The sequence below is a fragment of the Glossina fuscipes genome, unplaced genomic scaffold (genome assembly GCF_014805625.2).
Source record: "Glossina fuscipes isolate IAEA_lab_2018 unplaced genomic scaffold, Yale_Gfus_2 1, whole genome shotgun sequence".
NCBI lineage: Eukaryota > Metazoa > Arthropoda > Insecta > Diptera > Glossinidae > Glossina > Glossina fuscipes.
The window spans coordinates 17,336,998-17,359,577 of record NW_023998415.1 but is presented as its reverse complement, the minus strand read 5'-3'; the positions used below and the strand labels follow the sequence as shown (position 1 = coordinate 17,359,577).

Sequence of the window (22,580 nt, the reverse complement as noted above, 5' to 3'; positions counted from 1 at the left end):
AATTTCTGGTGAGTACGCAGAGCACGCAGTGAGTGCGGTAGAACTTTCCATTCGAGTTGCGACAGGATATCCTGGGCAACTCTTGCATCTTAAGTGCCCAACAAATGGCATTTTCAGACGATTCTTGTCGCCACGCTGAATGCAAATTCGTATTGATAATTGGGATCTGATGGACCAGGATCACCATAAGCCTCTGAACGTGTTTGATGGCCTTCGGTATTAGATTTCTTCGAATAAACAACACAAGTAATGAATTTGGAAGAAGAAGATATATTTTGAGCGCCCCAATAATATTAAAAGGAAACTCTTATGCCATATAAAGGAAGGTCAAAACCAACCAATTCAACTAAGATACCTTTAAGTGTACATGTCGTCGCTGATCAAAATTTTTGCAAACACCTATTATTATTATTAATTTCGCCAGAGAAATAAAGTCTAAGAGTAAACTCTTCAAAGCACTAGCATCTAAGGCAATCGGCTTTTATTAAAAATTCGACCGCACTTCAGATTCGAACCCACGACCATTGACTTGCTAGTCGAGATTCCTCGCCTTCGGCTACTCAGGCGGATGCAAACATCTAATATTTAATAGATCTCCAGTTTTTTCATTCTTATTAAGACAAGTAAAAACATTATAGTCGATCAAGTCGGCGTTACCTTAATTTCCCTATAGCCCTTCGTCCAATACCATTCAGTCCATTTATTTTCATTATATTATTCGGCGTTATTTTTCTGAATTTCCTCATTACGGAAATGCCCGTCACCTAAAATGATGTAATCAAAACTTTTCAAGTTTAATCTTCTTATTCGATGCCTAACTTTTACTGCGAACCCTTACATTACCCAACATTTGCTGTAATTAAGAAACAAAAAAAAAAAAAAGTAGACCTATCTATATATGATCCAAATTTCCTGCTATTAGTATTTATATCAGATTGCTATTATGGATCAATACTCGAGTATGCAATATTGGATGAGATGGAAAATATATAGATTAACGTAATCCAAATACGTTAAAACTAATATCAATGTCAAGTTATTATTATATGGCGAGCTGTCAGTTTATGCAGAAAAAAAGTTTGGTTTTTTTTTTTTTTGAAAAAGGTAGTTAAAGCATGTAAGACTTTAAATGATTTCGTAATTAAGAAATTACTTTACCACGGGCAACAATAAATATTGATCGAAATCGGACTCGAAGTGAAAGTACGTGGTTAGCCATTTACGCAACCCTACCCTAACCTAATATTTTTGTTGCTAAAAAAGACTGGATTTATGAAATTTGAATTCGATTGCTTTAGATTTACAACTACAAACACATACAACAACTTTGAATTGAATTATTCAACAAGTGACGGATACAAACAAAACTCTTCAAATTGCATTTTGGCAAAGCTCTTTTTCCATTAACTTTGAATCACGTCCACAAGAAGAAGGAGAGACAAACAGCTATATGTTATCGTAGTACTATACGCATGCACGCACGCATGCACGCACGCACGCACGCATGCATCCATGCATGCATGAATATCTGGCCATAATGGGGAAACATTACATGCGTAATAACAATTAAAAATATCAGAAATTTCCAAAATGAAATCGAAAGTTCATAAACGTATTCATATAAATACACATACACATACACACATATACACACACACACACACACACACGCACTGAGGTTGAATGCTCTAAAGCGAAGATAGTACAATAAGTTTATTAAATGGTTAGTGAAAACAAAAAAAAAAAGGAAAATCCATTTACAGGTCTATCTACATCTATAAAATCTTATTGGAAATAAAAATATATATATGTGGACGCATATGAAGACGAATTTTATGCACTTGGGAATCATTTTTATCCTAAAAATGTTACATGATATCGTTGTTAAGCATTTCAGGCAAATATACTTTCGGGGTAGGATGGTTTCTGATTGCCGAAGGTAAACACACTTCCGATTGAGATTTGGATTAAATTTTTATTTATTTAAGTAATTTTGCTACCAGCGAACAGATGACGGAGCACTAGCATCGTCAATGAGGTCTATATAAACAGATATATTTATATATATGTCTATATATATATATATATATACATATACGTGTGCATTTGTATACATAATTACATCAGAAGAAGATTTTGAATTAATTGCTTGTCATTGTTAGACGCGATCATAAAACTTATAGAAGAAAAGCCGTAACTTGACTTAGATGCTATTGATTAATAATAAAACCGGTACTTAGGAGGATGGAAATTTCAATGTACTGTAGCTAAGCATTTAAAGTCTAATATTTAAAGAAAATTATTTTCCAAAACCGTCTGACTATACGGCGCAAAATCAATTTCGATTGCCTTAGTTACGGTTTTAGCGTAATTTAGAACAAGAAGCTTCACCTTTAGTATACAAAAAAGTTGCGAGCGAAGCGTCTAACGTTTCCCTATGTCAAGAGTATTTCGAATTCGTTTCGAAACTGTTCAAATACTTTTAGGGTTTCAGTTCGCTAGAAAAGCTCTACAAAAGCAGAAGAAAGGTAAACCAATGAACAAAGAAACCAACCTGTCCTGCATGATAAATTTTATTTTATTAATATTGTCTAAAATTAAAGCATAAGAGTGTGAATGATTCGGAATGCAAGTGTAAATACACAACCGTGTATATGTGTATATATGTACATATTTGTATGCTTGAATGGACTTATGTTTTTATGTGTATGCGTGTGTGTGGGTCATTGATACCATAAACTTTATAAAAAAAATAAAATAAATAAATAAAAAAAATCATTAAAATTCCACTATTTCACGTTATATAAAGAATACAAAATAAAATTTAAAAAAAAAAATATATATATATATATATATATATGTTTAGCTGTAGCCAAATCTTTTATACCCCCACAATCTGTACTTTAGCAAAAATCTCTCTAATATCGGGTAACTGTAATGCATTTTGTTCATTCTTGTGCAGATAAGATTTTATAAGTAAAAAGCAAAATAAAGTCCATTTTCGAAAACAGTCGAAACTAGAAGTACAGGCATGCCTATTGATCAAAGCTTTTGAGAAAGCTTAAAAAATTTTGGTACTAATCAAGGACATAAATATTTTTTAAAGTTAGCTATATGGTCCTTTTGTTTAACCTCACCTAACGGCGTCCGTTGGCATATGGGTTAATTGTGCGTAAGCGATGCCTTCCCGAGACTTATAAAGTAGCGACGCGAAATGCAGCTGAAGGAAACAGATATATTTATTATTTCTGGCCCAATAACTCCATTCTGGAGAATGTTGAGACTTGTCATGACCTCTTCAAATATTCACTTTAGAAATGAGGGAGAGCATAGCCATCACAATACTCCCCGAAGGACCGTACCCAGCGGTCAGGACTTACTATCGCTACAACTGAAAAGATTCCATTCCCAGAAACTTCGTCTATAGTAGAAATCGATGGCAAGTGAGCTCCTGATCCCCGCGGATAACAAATTTAATCTATAAAGCCTGTAGTTTAAAGGCCTTCGAACCAACTACACAACTAACCAACTGACCAATACCGGACTAGCCTTCGACTATTACTACATCAACGTATTTTACGTAACCAGTTACAATATAATAACAACTTGCTTGTATTTCCTCGATAGCCCTTGTCTATGAGAAGAGAAGTGCCCAAAGCAAGCTTCTTCCAGTTTATCACTAAGCTATCTGCCCGAAAATTTGCGGCCAAGTGATATATATATATATACAAATCCAAGTCTTGAACTCTTGTTCGTCGTCGGTCAAGGACCGTTACCAGGGTTCACCACGAGAAGGTGAAAGTTTTAAAACGTCCCAATGCGCACAATGAACATAGCTTGTCCTCCCATTTTCCCTAAGGTCAATGAGGCATTCTTCGTTACGTTGCAAACGTATCGATAAAGTGAATATTCCTTCGTTGGTGTGTTGAGAAAAGAGAGTAAAAAAAAGCCGAACAAAACTCATTAATTCTCTGAACGGACATTACCGAATGATTGCAAAATTATCAAAATGAATAAAAAAAGACAAAAAAAAAAAAAAAGAAGCAAATAAACAAATTAAACTTCATACACATATATGCATATAAATTATGTTAAAAAGAAATTTCCTACCATTGGCATAGCAGTGGCAATCAACGTTAACTTTGTTATCAAATGTTGTTGGTAACAATAATAATAATAAATGTAATAACGGAGAAATGCTATCAAGACATTATCGGCTACAGACAATACTTACTTACTCCATACTTAAAATTGCTTTCACATTTCACACACGGGAATCATGAAAGAGCGAACAAAAATATTCGATGCAATCATTGAAAAAAGTGTAACGAAAAATTCGCTTTTTTTTTCTTTTTTTTTTTTTTTACTCTGTTGAAAAATTTCAACATTCAATTATAATTATTCACCGAAAGTGTTCAGCCAATGTGCATAGAAAAGTATTAATAATGTATTCGTTTCGTATTCGAAAATACCGCAAACGCATGTTAAGCGAATGCTTCGTACACTGCACACGCTACATATATATATATTTTGTACGCGTATTGCATCAACATCATCGCGGACTACCGTAGCCCACACACTTGCATATATCTAATAAGTCGCCCATTGACAACATTATGTTCCTGTTGTCAAACAAACTGTGCATCTGCCTATTGGCAATGTCTAGCATTTTTTAATGCCAACATTCCGTTTTCAATAGCAATTAGTTGCCCCCGCCCACCCCCTATCCCAATCGCAATTAGCGAAGCAAACTATATCCCGTAAAAGTCATCCCCGCTTTTCCCTCGTTTGATAGGAAAAAGATACCGTTTTGCGACACATTTATGTAACTATGAAATACAAACATTGCTTGGATTTTTTTATAGAATTAGACTTAGTTCACTTGATCTCAACAAGCGAACAAAGAAAACAAATTACATTTCGCTCACGACCGAATCTTTTATGCCCATAATTGTGATCTTAAAAAAAACACAAAAGAAGTAAAAGAACTAAATTTTCCTATTTTATTATCTTGAGTGGGCGTGGCTGATTTTTTCCACTTTCAAAATAAAAGTGCAAATCTCGATGGTGCATTTGTGTGTTTACTTTGTGTGTGTAACAAGTAATAAGCGCAGTTTTTCTAACATAGATAAGTGGGCGTTTGGGGCGTGTTCTTTAAAAAGTTTCGATCATTTGCAAATTCTCTTGCAAGTCTTCACGGACGATGTCTTCATTTTTTGTGAACTAAAGAATGTTTACCACAGATACAAATCAGCTGCGCAGGCGTACAAATGGACAATCGAACGGACGGATAGGTTTAGTTACGTTCCGAATTTGAAAACGGGCCGAGAATTTATATAGTTTTTGTAGGCTTTTTCGAAGCTTGCTTCTGTGCATTATAAAATTGAATAGGCGTGGTCAATTTCCCCCATTTCTGTACAGGCGTTACAGTATTATTAATAACACATGTATTCAAATTTTATTAGATTTATTTGCTGTAAGCAAAACAATTTCTATCCTTTTAAAAAACAGAGATGTTCTTAGTTTACGCGGTGCTGTGGGCGTGTCCTTCGATCGATTTGGCCCATTTTCAATAACAATCTGCGTGCGAGAGTTTTCAATATCGACAGCTTGCATTTTTTTCATTTTGCAGGCCACGGAAATGTTTAAAACAGACATTACACACAGATCGAGAGACGGACATGTGTAAATCGATTTAGAATAGATTCTAGCCTGATTGAAGCTTCCTTCTGAACCTTGCAAACCTAATGACTAACATAGCAATAGCATTCCATTAGAAATTGAAGAAAAAAATTTATTTTCAATATACTTTATGTGATGCCTAATTGTGTATCTGTATTGTTTTTCTCATAGGATGATTCAACAATGAATGTAATTAAATTTACTCAATGTCCTTTGCAGATAGATTGTAAATAAAGAAAGCAAAGAGAGAAAGAAATAGGGTACCGGCTCACCGTTGTGCCGCCTGGCCAGAACAATCTCATTCATAGACTTACTCGATGTGATTGCATTCTTTGTTACCGTTTGCTGTCGCATTGACGTAAAAAACCCCTACGCGAAATTTTTTACAGAAAACATTCAACTGTACACTAAGCAGTACTATTATATAATAGCCGTACTCGTTAGCTAGTTATTGTGACTTAAGGCGACCTTTCATAAAACCAATAAGAAAATTAAATTCGGGCGGATCCGAATCTTTTATACCCATCACTGTTGACCCCACAAAAAAGACAAAAGAAGTAAGAGAACAAAATTTTCATGCTCTGCCGTATGGAATGGACGCAGTTGATTTTGTCTATTTTCAAAATAAATGTTTTTGTCGTATGGGCATGTGGGCGTTGTAGGTGTGTCATTTGAAAAGTTAGGTCAATTTCAAATTTTTTTTTGCAAATTTGTAGGCGATATCTCTTTATTTTCGCTAACGGGAGCATTATTACCACAAATACTATAAAGTTGGGCAAACAGACAGACGGACAGACAAACAGGCAAACATGTTGCGTTGCATCGCAATTTTAAAACTGGCTAAGAATTTGTTTACTTTATGGGATTTTTAAAGCTTGTTTCTACGCCTTAAAAAGGTATTCAAGAGACAATTCAATTTTCTTACAGTATAACATTGGATGGGCGAGGCCAACTTTTTCGTTTTTTGTGCACAAATGCTACAGCATCACCCTTAGAATATGCCTTCAATGTTTTGCATATTTATTTAGCTTTAGTTTATGAGTAATGAGCAAAACACGAATTTTTTCATTCCTTTTGAAAAGCAGAGCTATTCTCAGTTTACGAGTTGCTGCGGACGTGTACTTCGACCGATGTCGCCCATTTCGAATACCAACTTGCGTGCAAGTATTTCCAATATTTCTACCAAATTTAAAGTTGATAGATTCATTTTTACGCCAGAAAGAATATTTAGAATAGAAATTGGACATACGGACAGACAGTCAGACTGATTTAGAATTTAATGCTGATCGACAGTGTATATACTGAATGGGATATCTGATGTTGCCTTCTGGGCTTTGTAAACGCTTTGCCAGAATGAATATACCTCCTCATCCTTCGGCGATGGGTATAAAGAGTGCAAGTGAAGTGCAGTGTATATACGCAATTCCATAATTAAGTGGTGGACGTTGCGACACACATATACAATAAGTCGGCGCTAGCATATGACACAATATCTTTACAGAGGGTGGGAAAAGGGAGAACTAAACATTAGGATCGAAGAGGATTATTGGCAGAGACATCAACAATGCAACGATGAGAGAAGTCCACTGACCGTCATCCTATTAAATACACCGTTAAAGATAGAAAAATGATTCAAAAGCCTACACACTGCAGCAGGTATGTGAGGAATGCAAGCAACTGTACTACGGATTGACGGTGACATAAGCAAAAAAAAAAAAAAAAAAAAGGAAAAGCAAAGTTAAACTTAGACTTGGATTCCAGTGGGCACGCAACAAAAAATAATCGCCCGCCCGCCTTATCTATAATCATTATATGGACAATGAGAAGTAATTTTTTTTGTTTTTTTTTTTTTGATTGTAACTAACAGTTAAGGCATACATTGTTGTTATATTAATCAGCCTGATTTCTTTGGGATACTTGATTGAATTGATTCGTATTCAATTCGTATCGGAATAACCGCTCAATTTCATTTCATTTCATTTGCATAGATATCACACACAATTTCACTTTTGATGCATACGTACAAATTGAATTTCTATTAAAATTATCAAAATATCTATAGCATGACGATGCTTGCCTGACATTGAGTTAACGTTTAAAAATCAATTCAATTTCACATACATATGCATTTATTATCTTGCATAGATAACTTGTATGGCACATCGGTACATGTGGCCCATTAAAATAGCATCCATACATACATACATACATACATACATATTGAATGCAATCGACAATTATTGTTTTAATAACATTTGTTTGAATAGTTCGGTATCAATACGCTTATCATGTATATATACATACAGGTGCAGATATATGTATATATCAAATGGTATCAATATGAAAGGATATATTTTAATTAAATTGCGCTACGTTTGTCATCTTTAATTGCATAACTGTCAACTCTCATCTCTTTGCAAGAATGAACTGGACGCCGAAGGAATCACTTTTATTATATTGTTAACATTTTATGCATTACGATTTTGATATAAAGTTTGTATCGCTGAACGCCGATTTCTACTAGGTGAGTATGTGGACTTATATTTTAAAAAATTTATGAAATCTATTTACAACAATTTACTTGTCGCTCCGGTCCTATCCTTTTGAATATTGCAATTCAACTCTCACGACTAACTGACCCGATTGCCAATTTGCCGATTTGCCTTTCGCATATATATTGCTTATATATCCCATTTTACAAATCAGTCATCGTTACCTAAATTCATCGAAATATTTTCTAATCCGTTTTCCGCCCCTTTCGCCAGTCGCCAGCTGCATGACGCACGTGCACTCCTATGAATGTATGCCTGGTTTTCCCCTTTCTTTAGACCTTTCGAATTTTTACGAAAACTGAAATTTTTCTAAGAATATGATATCGACAGAATTATATAAACATTGAAGTTAAGCGGTGCCCAAGGTCTTGGAGTGCATCGAATTTTAACGATTTCCCTCGAATTCGCCACGAACTCGTTCACATATTTTAATTCTCATTTTCTTCAGAAAACAAGAAAAAAATTAAATAAGATCATTACAGTCGGGCAAGGCCGATCTTTAAACACCCTACACCCATTGTCTAAAACAATTCTTATTTTTATTACAGAACACAAAAATTATCTGCCATCGGTGGTTAACTCCAGCCAGATCTTAATGTATGCTGATGATGTGAAACTGTTTTATTCCTACTCTGTTGAATCGCAATCACATCAGCTTTAAGGTGACTTGGATAATATTGTTGCATAGTGCTCTTTGAATCTTCTGAAACTAAATCTGAGTAAATGTAAGAAGCTTTCTTTCTCAAGAAGAAAGTCAGTATTTCACTAATTCGCACAAGTTGGAGGACGTCGATTCGATCACAGATTTAAGCGTTCTATTTGACCAAAGGTTACATTTCAACTTGCATATTGTGGTCTCGATAAGTAAAGCTAGGTCCGCGCTTGGTTTTATAAAAAAGTGATCCAAAGAGCTTGATGATCCCTACATTACGAAAAGGCTGTACATGTGTTTGGCTAGACCCATACACGAGTATGCTTCTGTTGTGTGGTCTCCTTTATATAGGTGCTATGTAGATTCTATTGAATCTCTTCAAAAGCAATTCTTGCTGTTTGCCTTCAGAAATTTGGGTTGGGACCTGATTGCCCCCTCTTCCACCCCCTCTTCCACCCATCACTAGAGAAACGTAGATTTGTTCTTCGGGTTTCCTTCGTACTCCAATTAGTAAATTAGTACAATTGACTCGCCCGCATTACTTCGTGAGATAGGCTTTAATGTCCGTAACCGCTTCTCTAGGCACTTCATCTTGATAAAGGTTAGTCAATGCAGATATAATAACGAACTGTTTAACCCGCTCAGAGTTGTTTGCAAGAACCTAAATGACGTCTATCACTTGTTCTCGTTATCGGACTCTTTAAAGTCCATTAAAGCAAAATTGCTTAATACGCGCGATTTACCTATGTGGTACTTGACCTAACTTTTAACCTTAAAACGTCATTACGATTCGAAAATGAATTGTTATTAACTATTATCGGTTGCCAAGTCTATGCATGTTTGCGATAGCTTTGCAATTTGGTCCTGTATCGGTTGTAAGTGTGGCTCTATGCCGGTTGTGTATATGCTCTTTTTCTTTTTTCCAGATTCCACAAGTGATCTTATCATTTTTTTTTTAAACGATGACAATATCAATAGAAAGTTTGTTAGTAGATGGTGTTTTTGAAATTTTGTCGATAAAGCTGTAAAGCAATGGATAATTGGGTAAAACTTAAATATGTTTACATGTTTATATGTATGTTTTATGTTTTATGTTTTATTAATAATCTTTCCGTTTTTCTTCGTTTCCTATACTGTGTAATGGATTTAAAGTTAAAAAAGGAAAGAAAAGCCACAATATGCTTTATTTTTTTATAAACAGTTTATTTATTTATATAAATATATGCTTTATTCACTACTACTGTTGCTTTTGTTGTTAAACTGCCAAATTGTTTGTTTGTATAGAATTTCAACAGATGTTTTTTTATTTGTTTGTATAGAATTACAACAGATGTTTTTTATTGATTAGCAGAGAATTTCGAAGAAATTGGGGACTTATGCCGACTTTTGCAAATTAGCATAGAGTATTACGTTTTTTCTGTAAATAGCAAATAATTTACCTATTGTTTTGTTTAATTTGATAATTAAAAAAAAAAAAATTATGGCGGTCTACTTTTGTATATATATATACTATACTATTTGGAGACTTACGGAGCGCCACCTTATGGTTTGGGTTTATTTACACAAATGCTATAATTCGGAGTGGTTATTGTCTCAACTAAGCTCATATATTTTCCTTACAAAATGTTGGCTCCTGGGACTATGCTATAATTTAAATTTGAAAAAGTAAGCGGCCCAATGTTTTCAAACGGCACGCGTATACAACGAAAGGTTCATATTGAAAATAGAAGAAATCAGCTCCGCCCACTCCATATCATAGGGCATGGAAGTTTTGTTTCTTTAATTTTTTTTTGTCTTCTTTTGGCTCACGGCCGCATAAAACTTTCTTACTTGTTTGGTTTACACTCGACTACTCTACTCTACTCTTGAACCGATGGGGGAGGAGAGCACGCTTCATCGTTTGCAAACTCTCTACGATTTTGCAGATAATTCGATACAATTCGAGAACGATAACCTTGCCTGCGCCGCTTGCAATTCACGATCGTTATATGCCAAGTCCAATTTACGAAGAACATCCACAATTCAACATTTGTCCGTGCTAATCACGTTTCGAATCTTGCAGAGACATATTGGTAGTTGAGACGATGCACTATTCCTTTAAACCAGCCGTCCCTACGAGCAATCTATTCCTGAGGAAAGTGAAAGGCAATCAATGACGCGAGAAGTGATTGATAGCGATTGATAGTGGGATAGAAAGAACCTTCAAGGTTAAATGTAAACTTAGATTACTATCTCTCAGCCGTAATATTTCTTGCTTATTACTAATCACAGAGAGATGCTCCAACTGGCTTAATATTTTTATAGAAATGCCTTTTCTAACGGACTGTAACGTGTTTTTAGCGCTACTCTTGACTACCTCTTGCTTCATTCTTAGTCCAGAGGAATACAGGAATCGATGGAGTTGATTATACTCCACAGTGTCGGACGACATGCGAGAGAACGGTTTCTTGTTTTCTTGTCCTTGTAAGCGGTCGCTTGTCATAAGAGCTTGTAACCGCATTTTCTTGTCATAGTTTTTATAACGTTCCATCAAATTTAATTTTTAATGTAATACCCCGACGCACACAATCACAATAAAATGGTCAACATATTTTTTAAATTTTTTTTTTTTTAAAACAATGAAACCCGAAAGTTACCTTCTATTCCTTGTGACGGCTTTACGAGATTGCTCAGAATTCGACTGACACGACTGATGCGTCCATCATAAACTTGGCGTTTTCTTGGAACGCTATTACTATTATAAATTGCTAAGAAACGTTTTTTGCTTGTTAGATTTATCGGAAAGGTATAGTGTTGCCTTGTACAGGATGTTGGCTTAGAGCCCTATCAAAGAATCGCCTTGGTTTCTTTGAAAACACCCCATCTAGTTGGGAAACTGCGAGCAACAAAATCCCTTTTTTTGTTTTGTTAATGAGCCATGTTAGGAAGTTACATGGCAACTCTTTTCCTCTCTTGCTAAGACTCGGCACCAACACGCTTCTCACTAAATGGTTGTAAAAGTCCACTATTTCTCTTGTTACCTTTTTTTCTCTTTGTCTAATACTTATAGAGCTTTCATGCTTTCTGATGGTTAACTACTATAAGCATGTGATCTGCTTTGAAAGGTAATAATTTGTACAGGTATAAAAAAAATTTATATTGGCTTTCTTTGAAGCTTCTCTCCACCCAAGAAGTATTTTCTGTTGTGCTATCTTCCACCTAGTTCGACAAAAAGGAAAAATTCGATTGGTCTTCGCCCGAAGTTTGAACATGACCCAATTTCAAGAAATCTCTCAGTTCTTTTTTTTTGTACGCTTGTCAGCTTTCTCTTAACTTATCAAATAAGCATAACCATAACCCGTTTTGCCTCAGTTGTAAGGGTTTGAAAAATATTTTTTCTTTCCTTACTATTCCTCAATTTTTCTATAAGCGTACTGTTGCTTATGGGAGGATAGAATTCACTCTTCAACTGATCCGGCATATATAAATTACGAATGCATAACAAAGGTTTCTTGAAAGAAAATAAGATGGATAAAGTCGTACATAGGCAGCTTCTTCAAGTTTACTGCTTAGGTAGTAAGTAGTAAGTAAAGGGACCTTCGTAACTAACAATAGAACTCCCTTCTTTAATAGTGGATATCAAACTTCAGTGTATCTAAAATGCAGACTTTTTTGTTTTTGAACATATGGTAACTCCACGCTAAAGCTTTTTTATATTTTTACTTCAACAATTGTGTTTATTTTATTATATTTTGTTTCTTATTATTTGCATACAAAAATTGTTTACGGTTTCTTGACAATTGAATCGTGGTAGGCGCCATAAATAAATGGTTAAATTCCCTGTTGAAAGCACAGAGTCGCTTTTAATAAATAAATGGCAGCTAATGTTAAAGGCCCAACTTAATCGACAAAAGGGAATCGATTCTGTTAAATAACAGACCAAATGCCCAACTTTACCGACAAAAGGGAATCGATTCTGTTAAATAACAGACCAAATGCCCAACTTAATCGACAAAAGGGAATCGATTCTGTTAAATAACAAACAAACGTTTTCGTTTTCCCTACGTCCATTTGCTTGAATGCAAACAAATCGAAAAATTGTGCTTTTTTAGCTCAGCCGAACAGTAGGCATCATTTTTTATATTTGTTGTTTAAATCTGTAATGGGATGAAAAACTCGTGCTAGTTAAAATTATGTAGATGCATATGCGCATGTATATACGTGGGTGTTCGTTTGTCGTTATTGATAGAAAAAAAGCATCAGCTGAATACAATTTCCACTGAACTGTACTCAACATTTCCAAGTAGCACTGGCAACAACGTCAAACAACAATCATCATTATGTTATGTTTTTTAATTCCACCACTTACACGTACGCACACCTGCATGCACAAAAGTTAATTTGTATTGTATGTAAAACTGTTTTCAAATTTTCATTTTTTTATTCCCATAAAATCGTCCATCCAATTTCCAATTACTTCTCTTTTCTCGAAGATTTTATGCTACAATCTGCCTGTTTTGCAATATATGTCAAGACTTGCTCAAGTTTCTTGATTCGGTTAGTGTCGGCTTCAATGCTCTAACTGTATGAAGGAGTAGCAATATTCAACTCCAAAATTTTAATGGTTCTTAGAATACTGATTAAAATCGCACACAGCAATCGTGTGTCGGTCGGTATGTTCAGGACAATTTGCTTATGGAAAATCCTAAAAGATTTTCTTTCCACATATACCAAAAGCTTTAAAGCATCTATTAAACAAGACACAACATTTGTCATGAGCGTCGTGGAGCTTAATAGTTCATATTTTTATTACTTAGGATATTGTAAAAGCGTATATCGTATCATCATAGAAGTGTCAATTCCGATGCCTCAGAATAAGAACGGAATTAATTCAATGTACTTAATTTATAAGTATCTTTCCTTTTCATTGATTACGAACCCATCTGCTTTTAGATCAATTTTCTGTTCAGTTGGTGCATTCAAAAGTATAGGATAAATTAAGTAATAAATTACATAAATTACCTTTAAGTGTTTTGCCCCCTATCTCTGTTATATATTGGACGATATTGGTTATATTTGACGATTAGGCAAGTGTAATTTAATAGCAAAAACAATTTGCCGAAAATATTTTAATTATTGCCGATCAATTAGTTAGGCTAGTTGCCTAACATTGCATATCTTTTTTTTTTTTTTGATATTATTTCTATTTTCTATAGATAGATGCTAAATGCAAAGAAAAATATATATTTTTTGCATAATTTATATAAATCGATTAATTGCTTTTTACAATGTGGCTTATAAAGTCGATGACAACCATTGAAATAAACAAATAGCAAAATTGCAGCAATCTTAGGTTAATTATAGAAAAGAAAATTGAAAGTAGCGTTTTCGCAGACTTACGTTAAGTTTAACAAATCTCTTCATTAATTACAAGGGATATTTATAAAAGTTAAGATAATGGGTGAGGTAGAAGGCGCATAGGGTTATATTGGTGATACTGTTGTCGAATCGATTCAAATTATTGTAATGTAACGAACATTGCAGTACGGTGTAATTGTATACTGAAATATGCAACGCTTTTATTTTTTTTTAAATAAATCTATGTTTCCATATAAAATTTCTTAATTTCTTTAATTTTACAAGTTAGCCTAAAATTAGACCGCCATAATTTTTAAACAAAGTCCTCGCTAAATTCCCTGTTAAAAGACAAAGCAAAGAGTTTCTTGTAAAAAATAGTCAAAAATTGGCAGCTCTGTTAAATGGTTAAAAGCCCAACTTAACAACTTAAATGGTAACGCTATTCAACTCTGTTAAAAACACATTCAACTCTGTTACAAAGCAAAGCCGTCGGCAAAACAAAGGAAAAGGAAAATAAAAGTAGTAAAAGAAAAATAGTGAAAGTAGTGAAAACTTTAGTATATTTAGTATCTAATGCTTCTTTATTTTTTATCAATAAATGTATGTTTTCATATAAAATTTCTTAATTTCTTCAATTTTACAAATTCTACAATCTTGTTGCGCAATACTTTAACAGATCTCAGTTAGATTGCTTTACCATTTAATTAATTAATAATTAATTAATTATTAATTATTAATGATATATATTATTAATATTATATGTCCTTAGGGCCAAAAACAAAGAAATCATTGTAAACAGTAAATTTATGAAAAAATAACAATAAGAAAGTTAAATTCCGTGGTGATAAAAAAAGTTGATTAGATGTATCTCTCTCTAAAAGACAATGTTATTAATATATTTCAACAACTCTTAATTAGTGCATGGCATGACTATACTAATTAACGATGCGTAACCTGTGTGCTGTACTTAAAATTTTCACTTTTATCAAAATTTATAACATATAAAAACAACCCTAATAAAAAGATTGTAAACACTGCCAATCTCTGTTGACATTGTTGCCAAGTAAATAATTTGTAATCTGCAACCAATTCAATTTCTTAACCGGAACGGACAAAAACGAACGATGTGTTTTCATATGTCATAAACATGATTTCCGAATTTGATTGGTGTTCGAAAATTTTAAGTGAAGTGAAATATCGAACCTTTTTTAAGCTCGGAAACTCCTTTATCGGATCCTAGAAGGTGATTATTTTGCATTGCAATACTAATATTCAGGAATAATAAAATAAATGTTCTGCGACACGCACTATAACTCGAGTGAATATGAACAGAAATAAATAAATCTCTTGATCTATATGAGTTTGGCTTGCGACTATTTGAATGGAAAAGTTGCATTTTTTGCAAAAAAAAAAAAAAACGCAATTCTTGTATTATTAAATAGATATGAAAATAACTTGGAGAAAATTCGCTACATACTTCTCATTAAAATACTATTTCACAAATTTTATAATAAAATTTGAAAGAAAGTGAAAAAAGAGTGATTGAAGCTATATTACGAGGCGTGCCAAGAAATCGTGTTTCGAGAAAAACTCCTTTACGAAGTACCCGCATACTGCCATTCTATTATATTCGAAAATAAAGGAAAAAATTGTTTAAACTATTTAAAATGGCTACAATAAATAACTGGCGAAAAGTGGTAAAAGAAACAACCAATGAAAATGTTCCTAGCTTGAGAAGTTCATTGTTAAGAAATACTATAAATACCGTTTCGAATATCCAGTCGTATCAATTCGGTTGAGATAGTTGGAGATATTTAATCCAGACGAACAAAAAAAATTGCAATATAGAATTTTTATCAAAATTTCATTTTTAAACTAATTAAGTGAAATCTACGTTTACATATATTGTTTATAAAAAGGTAAGAGATTTGTGTGGAATATTAAATGTATAGACAAAGTAAACTAACATATTCAATTCAAGTCATTTTTAATTTACACAAAATATGTAACTTTTCATTTTATCTATTTTACCTGCTTGTTTCTTACTTGTACTCGTACGAGAGTTAGTTCAATTATGAAGGAAAGAGAATTAGTTGATTTTACTTTACAATGCATCTCCTTCACACTTCATACATTTACATTGTATATATATTGCATTCAATCTAAAAGATGAATATTAAGAGCATTAAGAACATTCTCTCTCTGTTCCCCTCTTACTCAGATGCGAATGTAGTCGAAATTGTTAATTAAAAAAAATTTAAGCGCACTTTTAAAAAGAAGAATGACATATATACTCAGAGTTCGTTCATTCGACAATTTTAGTTTTCTTTATGAAGAGAAAACGATCAGTATTCTCTTTGCATTTTTTGTTCTTCAAACTCCTTCATTAATGGGTAGAAGACCATCTTTCCTTATAATTCATTCTCTTTGATAGACGAAACTTTAAAACATTATATTGGACAATCCATTATAATTCGTTCTCTTTCAAGCAACAATGTTGTAGGCAATGCAATAGAGTATTCGCTGGTCATATAAGCGGCATTTCTCTACTTTTCGTAATTTATTTCAACGAAATTTGCGCACTCTAATGGAGAATGCTTATAAAAAAGTTGTTTTTTTTTCAAGTTTCTCCATATCATTAATAAATTTATATAAGTAAACGAAAAAGGTTGGTACAAAGTAAACAATACGAAGGTGAAAGACTCACAAATACCTTCTTTTTTTTTTTTTTTAATATTATATTAATCTGCACGCACACATAGCTACGGTATGGTAAATAAAAGTTAGTTGAGGAAAAGAAAATTTATTAAGTTTATTATCCAATTTGTGCTGTGTATAAGAGTTTGTGTCGTAATAGAAAATGACATAAACTGAAATTTCCGTGCCCGTATAAAAACAATAATTACATTGGTAAGTTTAGGACGAGAGGAAGCTTTTTAGCATTGCTTTATAATATTGATATTACATTAGCTTTGCGTTCCTTTTTGGGCACTCAATATTCACAGACTAACCCGATGCAGTTATTCTTAAATATTATTATCATTATTAATTAATTTTTTAATAATATGATGATTATTCTGAATAATCTTATGTGTAATGTTTTTCAAATATTAGTATATTTCCATGGTTACTTAACTTAAATGTGCTGATGTCATCGTGTCTTCAAGGCTAAAAGTTAATTTCAATTCTGCAAAACGTTCGCTGCCAGCTTTCAAAATCTTTCGAGAAACGTTTGCTTCCAGTCACAAAGAATATAAAATATGCACAGTTATATGTAGTAGTTCTAGCCTACTCTGTGCACAAAGTTTTCCTCTTATTTATGAATCCTTGTTGTTAGACCCAACTAATATCTTTTAATAAAAAATTTTAATCAATTATTTGCCATCTATGCTTTTGCAAAAATATTCAAATACCGCTTAAATCGTCAGATTTTTAATCAATCAGTCAATTTTCTTCGCCACTTGAGTCTTAGACAAATTCAATTGAATAGAAGTCGACTTAAACTAATTAAAGTTTTTTAATTAAATTTAAAAATAGCCATATGTAAATACATATATGCAACAGGCTATTTTCATATGTTCGTATTCATTTCGATTAGAAAGTATAATTGCTTATCGCCAATGAAAAAAAAAATTTCATCAAATTGTTGCTGAGAACAGGTTTTCTTTCTACTATCAATCTTGTTTTCTACTTATTAAAAGAGTAAATATATAAATTTTGTTAAAAAACAAGAAAACAATTTTATTCAATCGTCCTTAACAAAACAACATACCCTATTTCATTTTCATGTCGTCATCGTTCGGCCCGTTAAGGGTTAATTTAGATTCAACAATTTCACTTCACTTCACTTCACTTCACTTTCGTAACCGAGACAATCTTTTTAATGAAAATGCACAACACTATTGCTGACCTCCAGCACGAATATAAAAATACATAGTACATAGGAAATGTTTTGAAAAGCAAGGTTTATGAGCTATGAGTCCTACCCAAAGGGGATCAACATACAAACATACATAAAACATTCCGAGCAATATAATGGCAGTTGAATTTTTCATCTGACGATTTTTGCTAAGCGCAATTTTCAGACTTAACTTGACCAGTGTACAAAAGAATGCTATTAGGTCGAGTCATAAGTAACTTGTGCTTTTTTTATGAGATATTTCGTTTTGTTTTCATTGATTAGCAAAATTATATTATCTTTAGAACGGAATCTTACAATACCAATTTCTAACCGCCCGATCAATTGTCAGTCCTTCACCGTATACGCTGCATATTTATTTAGCTATCGCCTTGGGCGCTATTGCCTTGTTTACATATCCCCACTCAGAGGAATCGAATTGAAGTTGAATTTAACATGTACCACATAAAACGGTTCTACTTAGCTGTATCACAAATTACTTATGACTCAACCTAATACAATAAAATAATTTCCTATATATTGTAGTCCTTATGTACTTATAGGCTTAAGGATAGCGATTATCAAATGTTCCTTATAAACCGAATATTGAGATATATATGTTTGGAATATTATAGTGTATTCAATATAGGAATAAGAATATTAGATAACAGAAATACATCGCTTCGATCTCTAGCCATCTACTTACCTCTTTAGCTAGATTTCTTTCATTCAAGGTTGCTACCGTGATTTCATAGGACCACGAGGCAATTATATGCCGATTATGGCAATTTGACTATTTTTAAGCTTTGGAGATCTTGAATCATCGTAAAGAAAATTTCAAATTTTATTATATCCGTCCGATTGCATGACCATTGTTAGTCTATACTTGTAATGCATATGCATATGAAAGTTAATATATATTTGGTATGACGTGAATTTTGGCCACGAACCATCTCAAGTTCTCATTTAAGAACTTGCCAAATATTTGAATGGAGGCATTTCACGGATTTGCTTTTCACGGCTATTTTTAGCACTGGATTTTTTTTTTGTTTTTGTATTGTCATCTTCTGGTACAGATTTTAAATAAAAGGGTTTTTTTATATAACTGTGGCCGGTACACAGCTATTTTTAAATCTGCTCCAACGGGATTGATTAGATTATAAAAGAACAATTTTGCAAACATCAGTATTCCAATCACAGATCGCAGATGGGCGGATAGACATGACTAGCTGCAAACACTTGCAAATCTTGCATCGATCAATCAAAAATGTGTGATGTGCGCTTCTGGATGTTAGAATAATGATGAGAATATTCCCGTTTTCAGGAGAACAAAATCTCTCTTTCTCTTATTTCGATAATCTTTGTATTTCCCTTTTTGCTTGCTTTTTTCTTTTTCAAAAAAAATCGCTTAAAAATGCAAAAAAAAAAAACTTAAGAGAAAGTCATTTTTATCCTCTCTTACAAGTACGTTCATCAACGATGATAAATAGGGTATGTTTTCTAATAAAACTTAGTTAATACGAGAAACAATCCATGCAAGTGAAAGTTAATAAATAGTCAATAAATAAGTTCACACAATAGCTTTTCCTAAACTTTTCATTCCAACTCGCTGATGTATCACTACTAGAGAAGTCTGAGTGCAATCAGAGTGAACCCCTGGTTTGTGAAATTGCAGCAACAACTATTTTCTGTTCCCTTTTGTTCATTTGACCATAACTTTAATAAATTTTATTAGATTACTATAGTTAACGTTTTGCGTTGATAGTACTGACCATTTTAGCCAAGTGTCTGCGCTAGCTAGAAAGTAAAAAGTGAAAAGGTCACGTTATCTTGATATAATAGTATAGCCATAGGTCAAATTTAACTATGAATAGTTCATTTGCAATAACTGAGAAAAGAAAAACTATGCTCAGCTTATATCGAATTTCTTAGCCGCAAAGCAAGTATTAAATAAAGTACGGTACGTTATGTTAGTACATACATACGCATAGATATGAATAAATTTTTGTTTTTATTATAACTTATTATATAAATACTTTTTAAACCAATTTAGATAGTTTTTGATATGGACACAAATATTTTCGTACGAAAATATTCAAAACTAATTCCTGAAGATATTTCAAGTGGCAAAATAATACATATGTCATCATGTTGACATTAATAACCAAAGAAAGATTATATGACTAAAATTTCTCCGGTCGAAATCATTTTAATAATCGGCTTACAATAAATAAAAGCCGTTGACGCATGAAAATGTTCGCTTGACGTAGTGGCGGTATGGGTAAGATTCTTCGGTGATGAATATAAGCTAACTTCACCCTTCTTACTTCTTTATTTTCCGAAATTATGATCGCACCCCCAATTTACATCCACCAAAATTTTTAAGACATGCGGAAATTATTCTACTTGGAAGAATTTTTACTGCATCGCGGCCGAATGCTGTTTTTTTTTTTTTTTTTTTTTTTTTTTTTTTAAATTCGTACACTTGTACCACTAGACTGTAAAAGATGTCATATACAAATAAAATTTAAATAAATAAAATGTGTCAACAATATTACTTTTATTATGAACACTCGCTTTTACTAACATTAGATATAAATATTGTGAGATAATGATTTGTGTACAATCCTTGAAAAATTCAAAGGAAGTTTCAACGAAAGTACTTCGGCAGTTAAACTTTCGCAGCATACTATTCTTATCAGCTCTGTTGAAACGCTCAATCATCGCTATTAAATTGTTTCTCCAACCGAGAATAAATTCTCTCTTAAAAGTTTTCTGTATAGTTATAAGAAAATATCTCTTTGCACTGAACACTGTATTAAAAATTCGAATTGTATGATTGCATCTCGAATGTAATAAGAATTATTAGCATGTGCTGATTGTAGATAGTGGTGGTTAAAGTACTCTCAAGCTTTGTCATAATTTTTATGAAATTGTTTTTGTAGATTTTTAAAAGGCTGTATTTGTTCTTCTTTACTAAAGCAAAATCAATTTCTTATCAGACTCTTGCCTGGCCTATCAGTATCAAACTTGTTCGTTTGCTCTGGTATGTTTTGGAATTGTAGACTTGATTCCATTGCATAATCTAGCTTTTGTGCTGTTTTTTTGGTTTTTTTAACATTTTTTTGCATTATATGCGAATAAAGTACAATATTTTGTTTGTTACATTATCAGTTTACCTTGCGTTTTTAACCAGAAAAGTATTATAGGCCCCACGATATTTTCAAAATCAACAATAGCCGTAAAACGGGAGATACGATAAAATGTTTACCTTACGCTTAGCAGCCCGAACATTAAATGCTGCTCCAACTTTATTGCGAGTTAACCATACAGTAACAATAAATTACGCCGGGGTAAGACATTAAAAGAATATAAAAAAAAAAAAAGAACTTCAGTAGAGTAAATATTGAAAAAGAAAAATTAAAACCAACTCAAATGTATTTGAGAATTTTCTACAGAAGCTTTGACAAAATACAAATCCAATACAAAAAAAAAACACAAAAGAAAAATATATTATATTTTTAATTTTCATTATATTTTGCAATCCCTCAATTAATTTATTTAAATTTAATATATCATAAATATTATAAAATTGCGAAAGAAACTAAAAATTCTAAATCATAATTCTGGACATTGAATTTCAGATGGCCACTAAAATTTCCGCTGGTCCCGTTGTGGATATACTAGGTGATGAGATGACCCGAATCATTTGGGCTTCGATTAAGGAGAAACTCATTTTACCCTTTTTGAATATTGAGCTCCATACGTATGATCTGGGCATTGAGAACCGTGACAAGACGGAGGATAGGGTTACCATAGATTGCGCCGAAGCTATTAAGAAATACAATGTAGGTATTAAGTGCGCCACCATAACTCCGGATGAGAAACGTGTTGAAGAATTTAAATTGAAAAAGATGTGGAAATCGCCGAACGGTACTATACGTAATATATTAGGTGGCTCAGTATTTCGTGAGGCTATTATTTGCAAAAATGTTCCCCGTTTGGTTAGCGGATGGGAGAAACCCATTGTAATTGGTCGGCACGCTCATGCTGATCAATACAAAGCCACCGATTTTCTAATACCCGGTTCAGGAACATTAACACTATCGTTTGTTTCAAAGGATGGCGAAACAAAAATTGAGCAAGTAGTTAACGATTACAAAGGCGCTGGTATAGCGTTAGCTATGTATAATACAGATGCCTCTATAATTGATTTCGCTCATTCCTCTTTTAAGTACGCCTTGGCACGTAAGTTGCCTTTATATTTGAGTACTAAAAACACTATACTTAAAAAATATGATGGACGCTTCAAGGACATCTTTGAGGAAATCTACGAGAAAACTTACAAAGAAGCTTATGAAGCCGAAAACATTTGGTATGAACATCGTCTGATCGATGATATGGTTGCCTATGTAATGAAATCAGAGGGCGGCTTTGTGTGGGCCTGTAAGAATTATGA

General features: G+C 33.0%; 1 protein-coding gene across 1 annotated transcript in view; it reads left to right on the top strand.

Annotated features, from left to right (window-relative positions):
* The first annotated feature begins 21,202 nt into the window (after nt 1-21,202).
* The window catches only part of LOC119632486 (isocitrate dehydrogenase [NADP] cytoplasmic), a 1,911-nt gene continuing 533 nt past the window's right edge, over nt 21,203-22,580 (top strand). The window contains exons 1-2 of the mRNA XM_038025406.1: nt 21,203-21,474; nt 21,766-22,572. Coding sequence (XP_037881334.1) covers nt 21,385-21,474; nt 21,766-22,572 — 897 coding nt within the window. The 5' untranslated portion in view covers nt 21,203-21,384. The remainder of the gene's footprint in view (nt 21,475-21,765; nt 22,573-22,580) is intronic.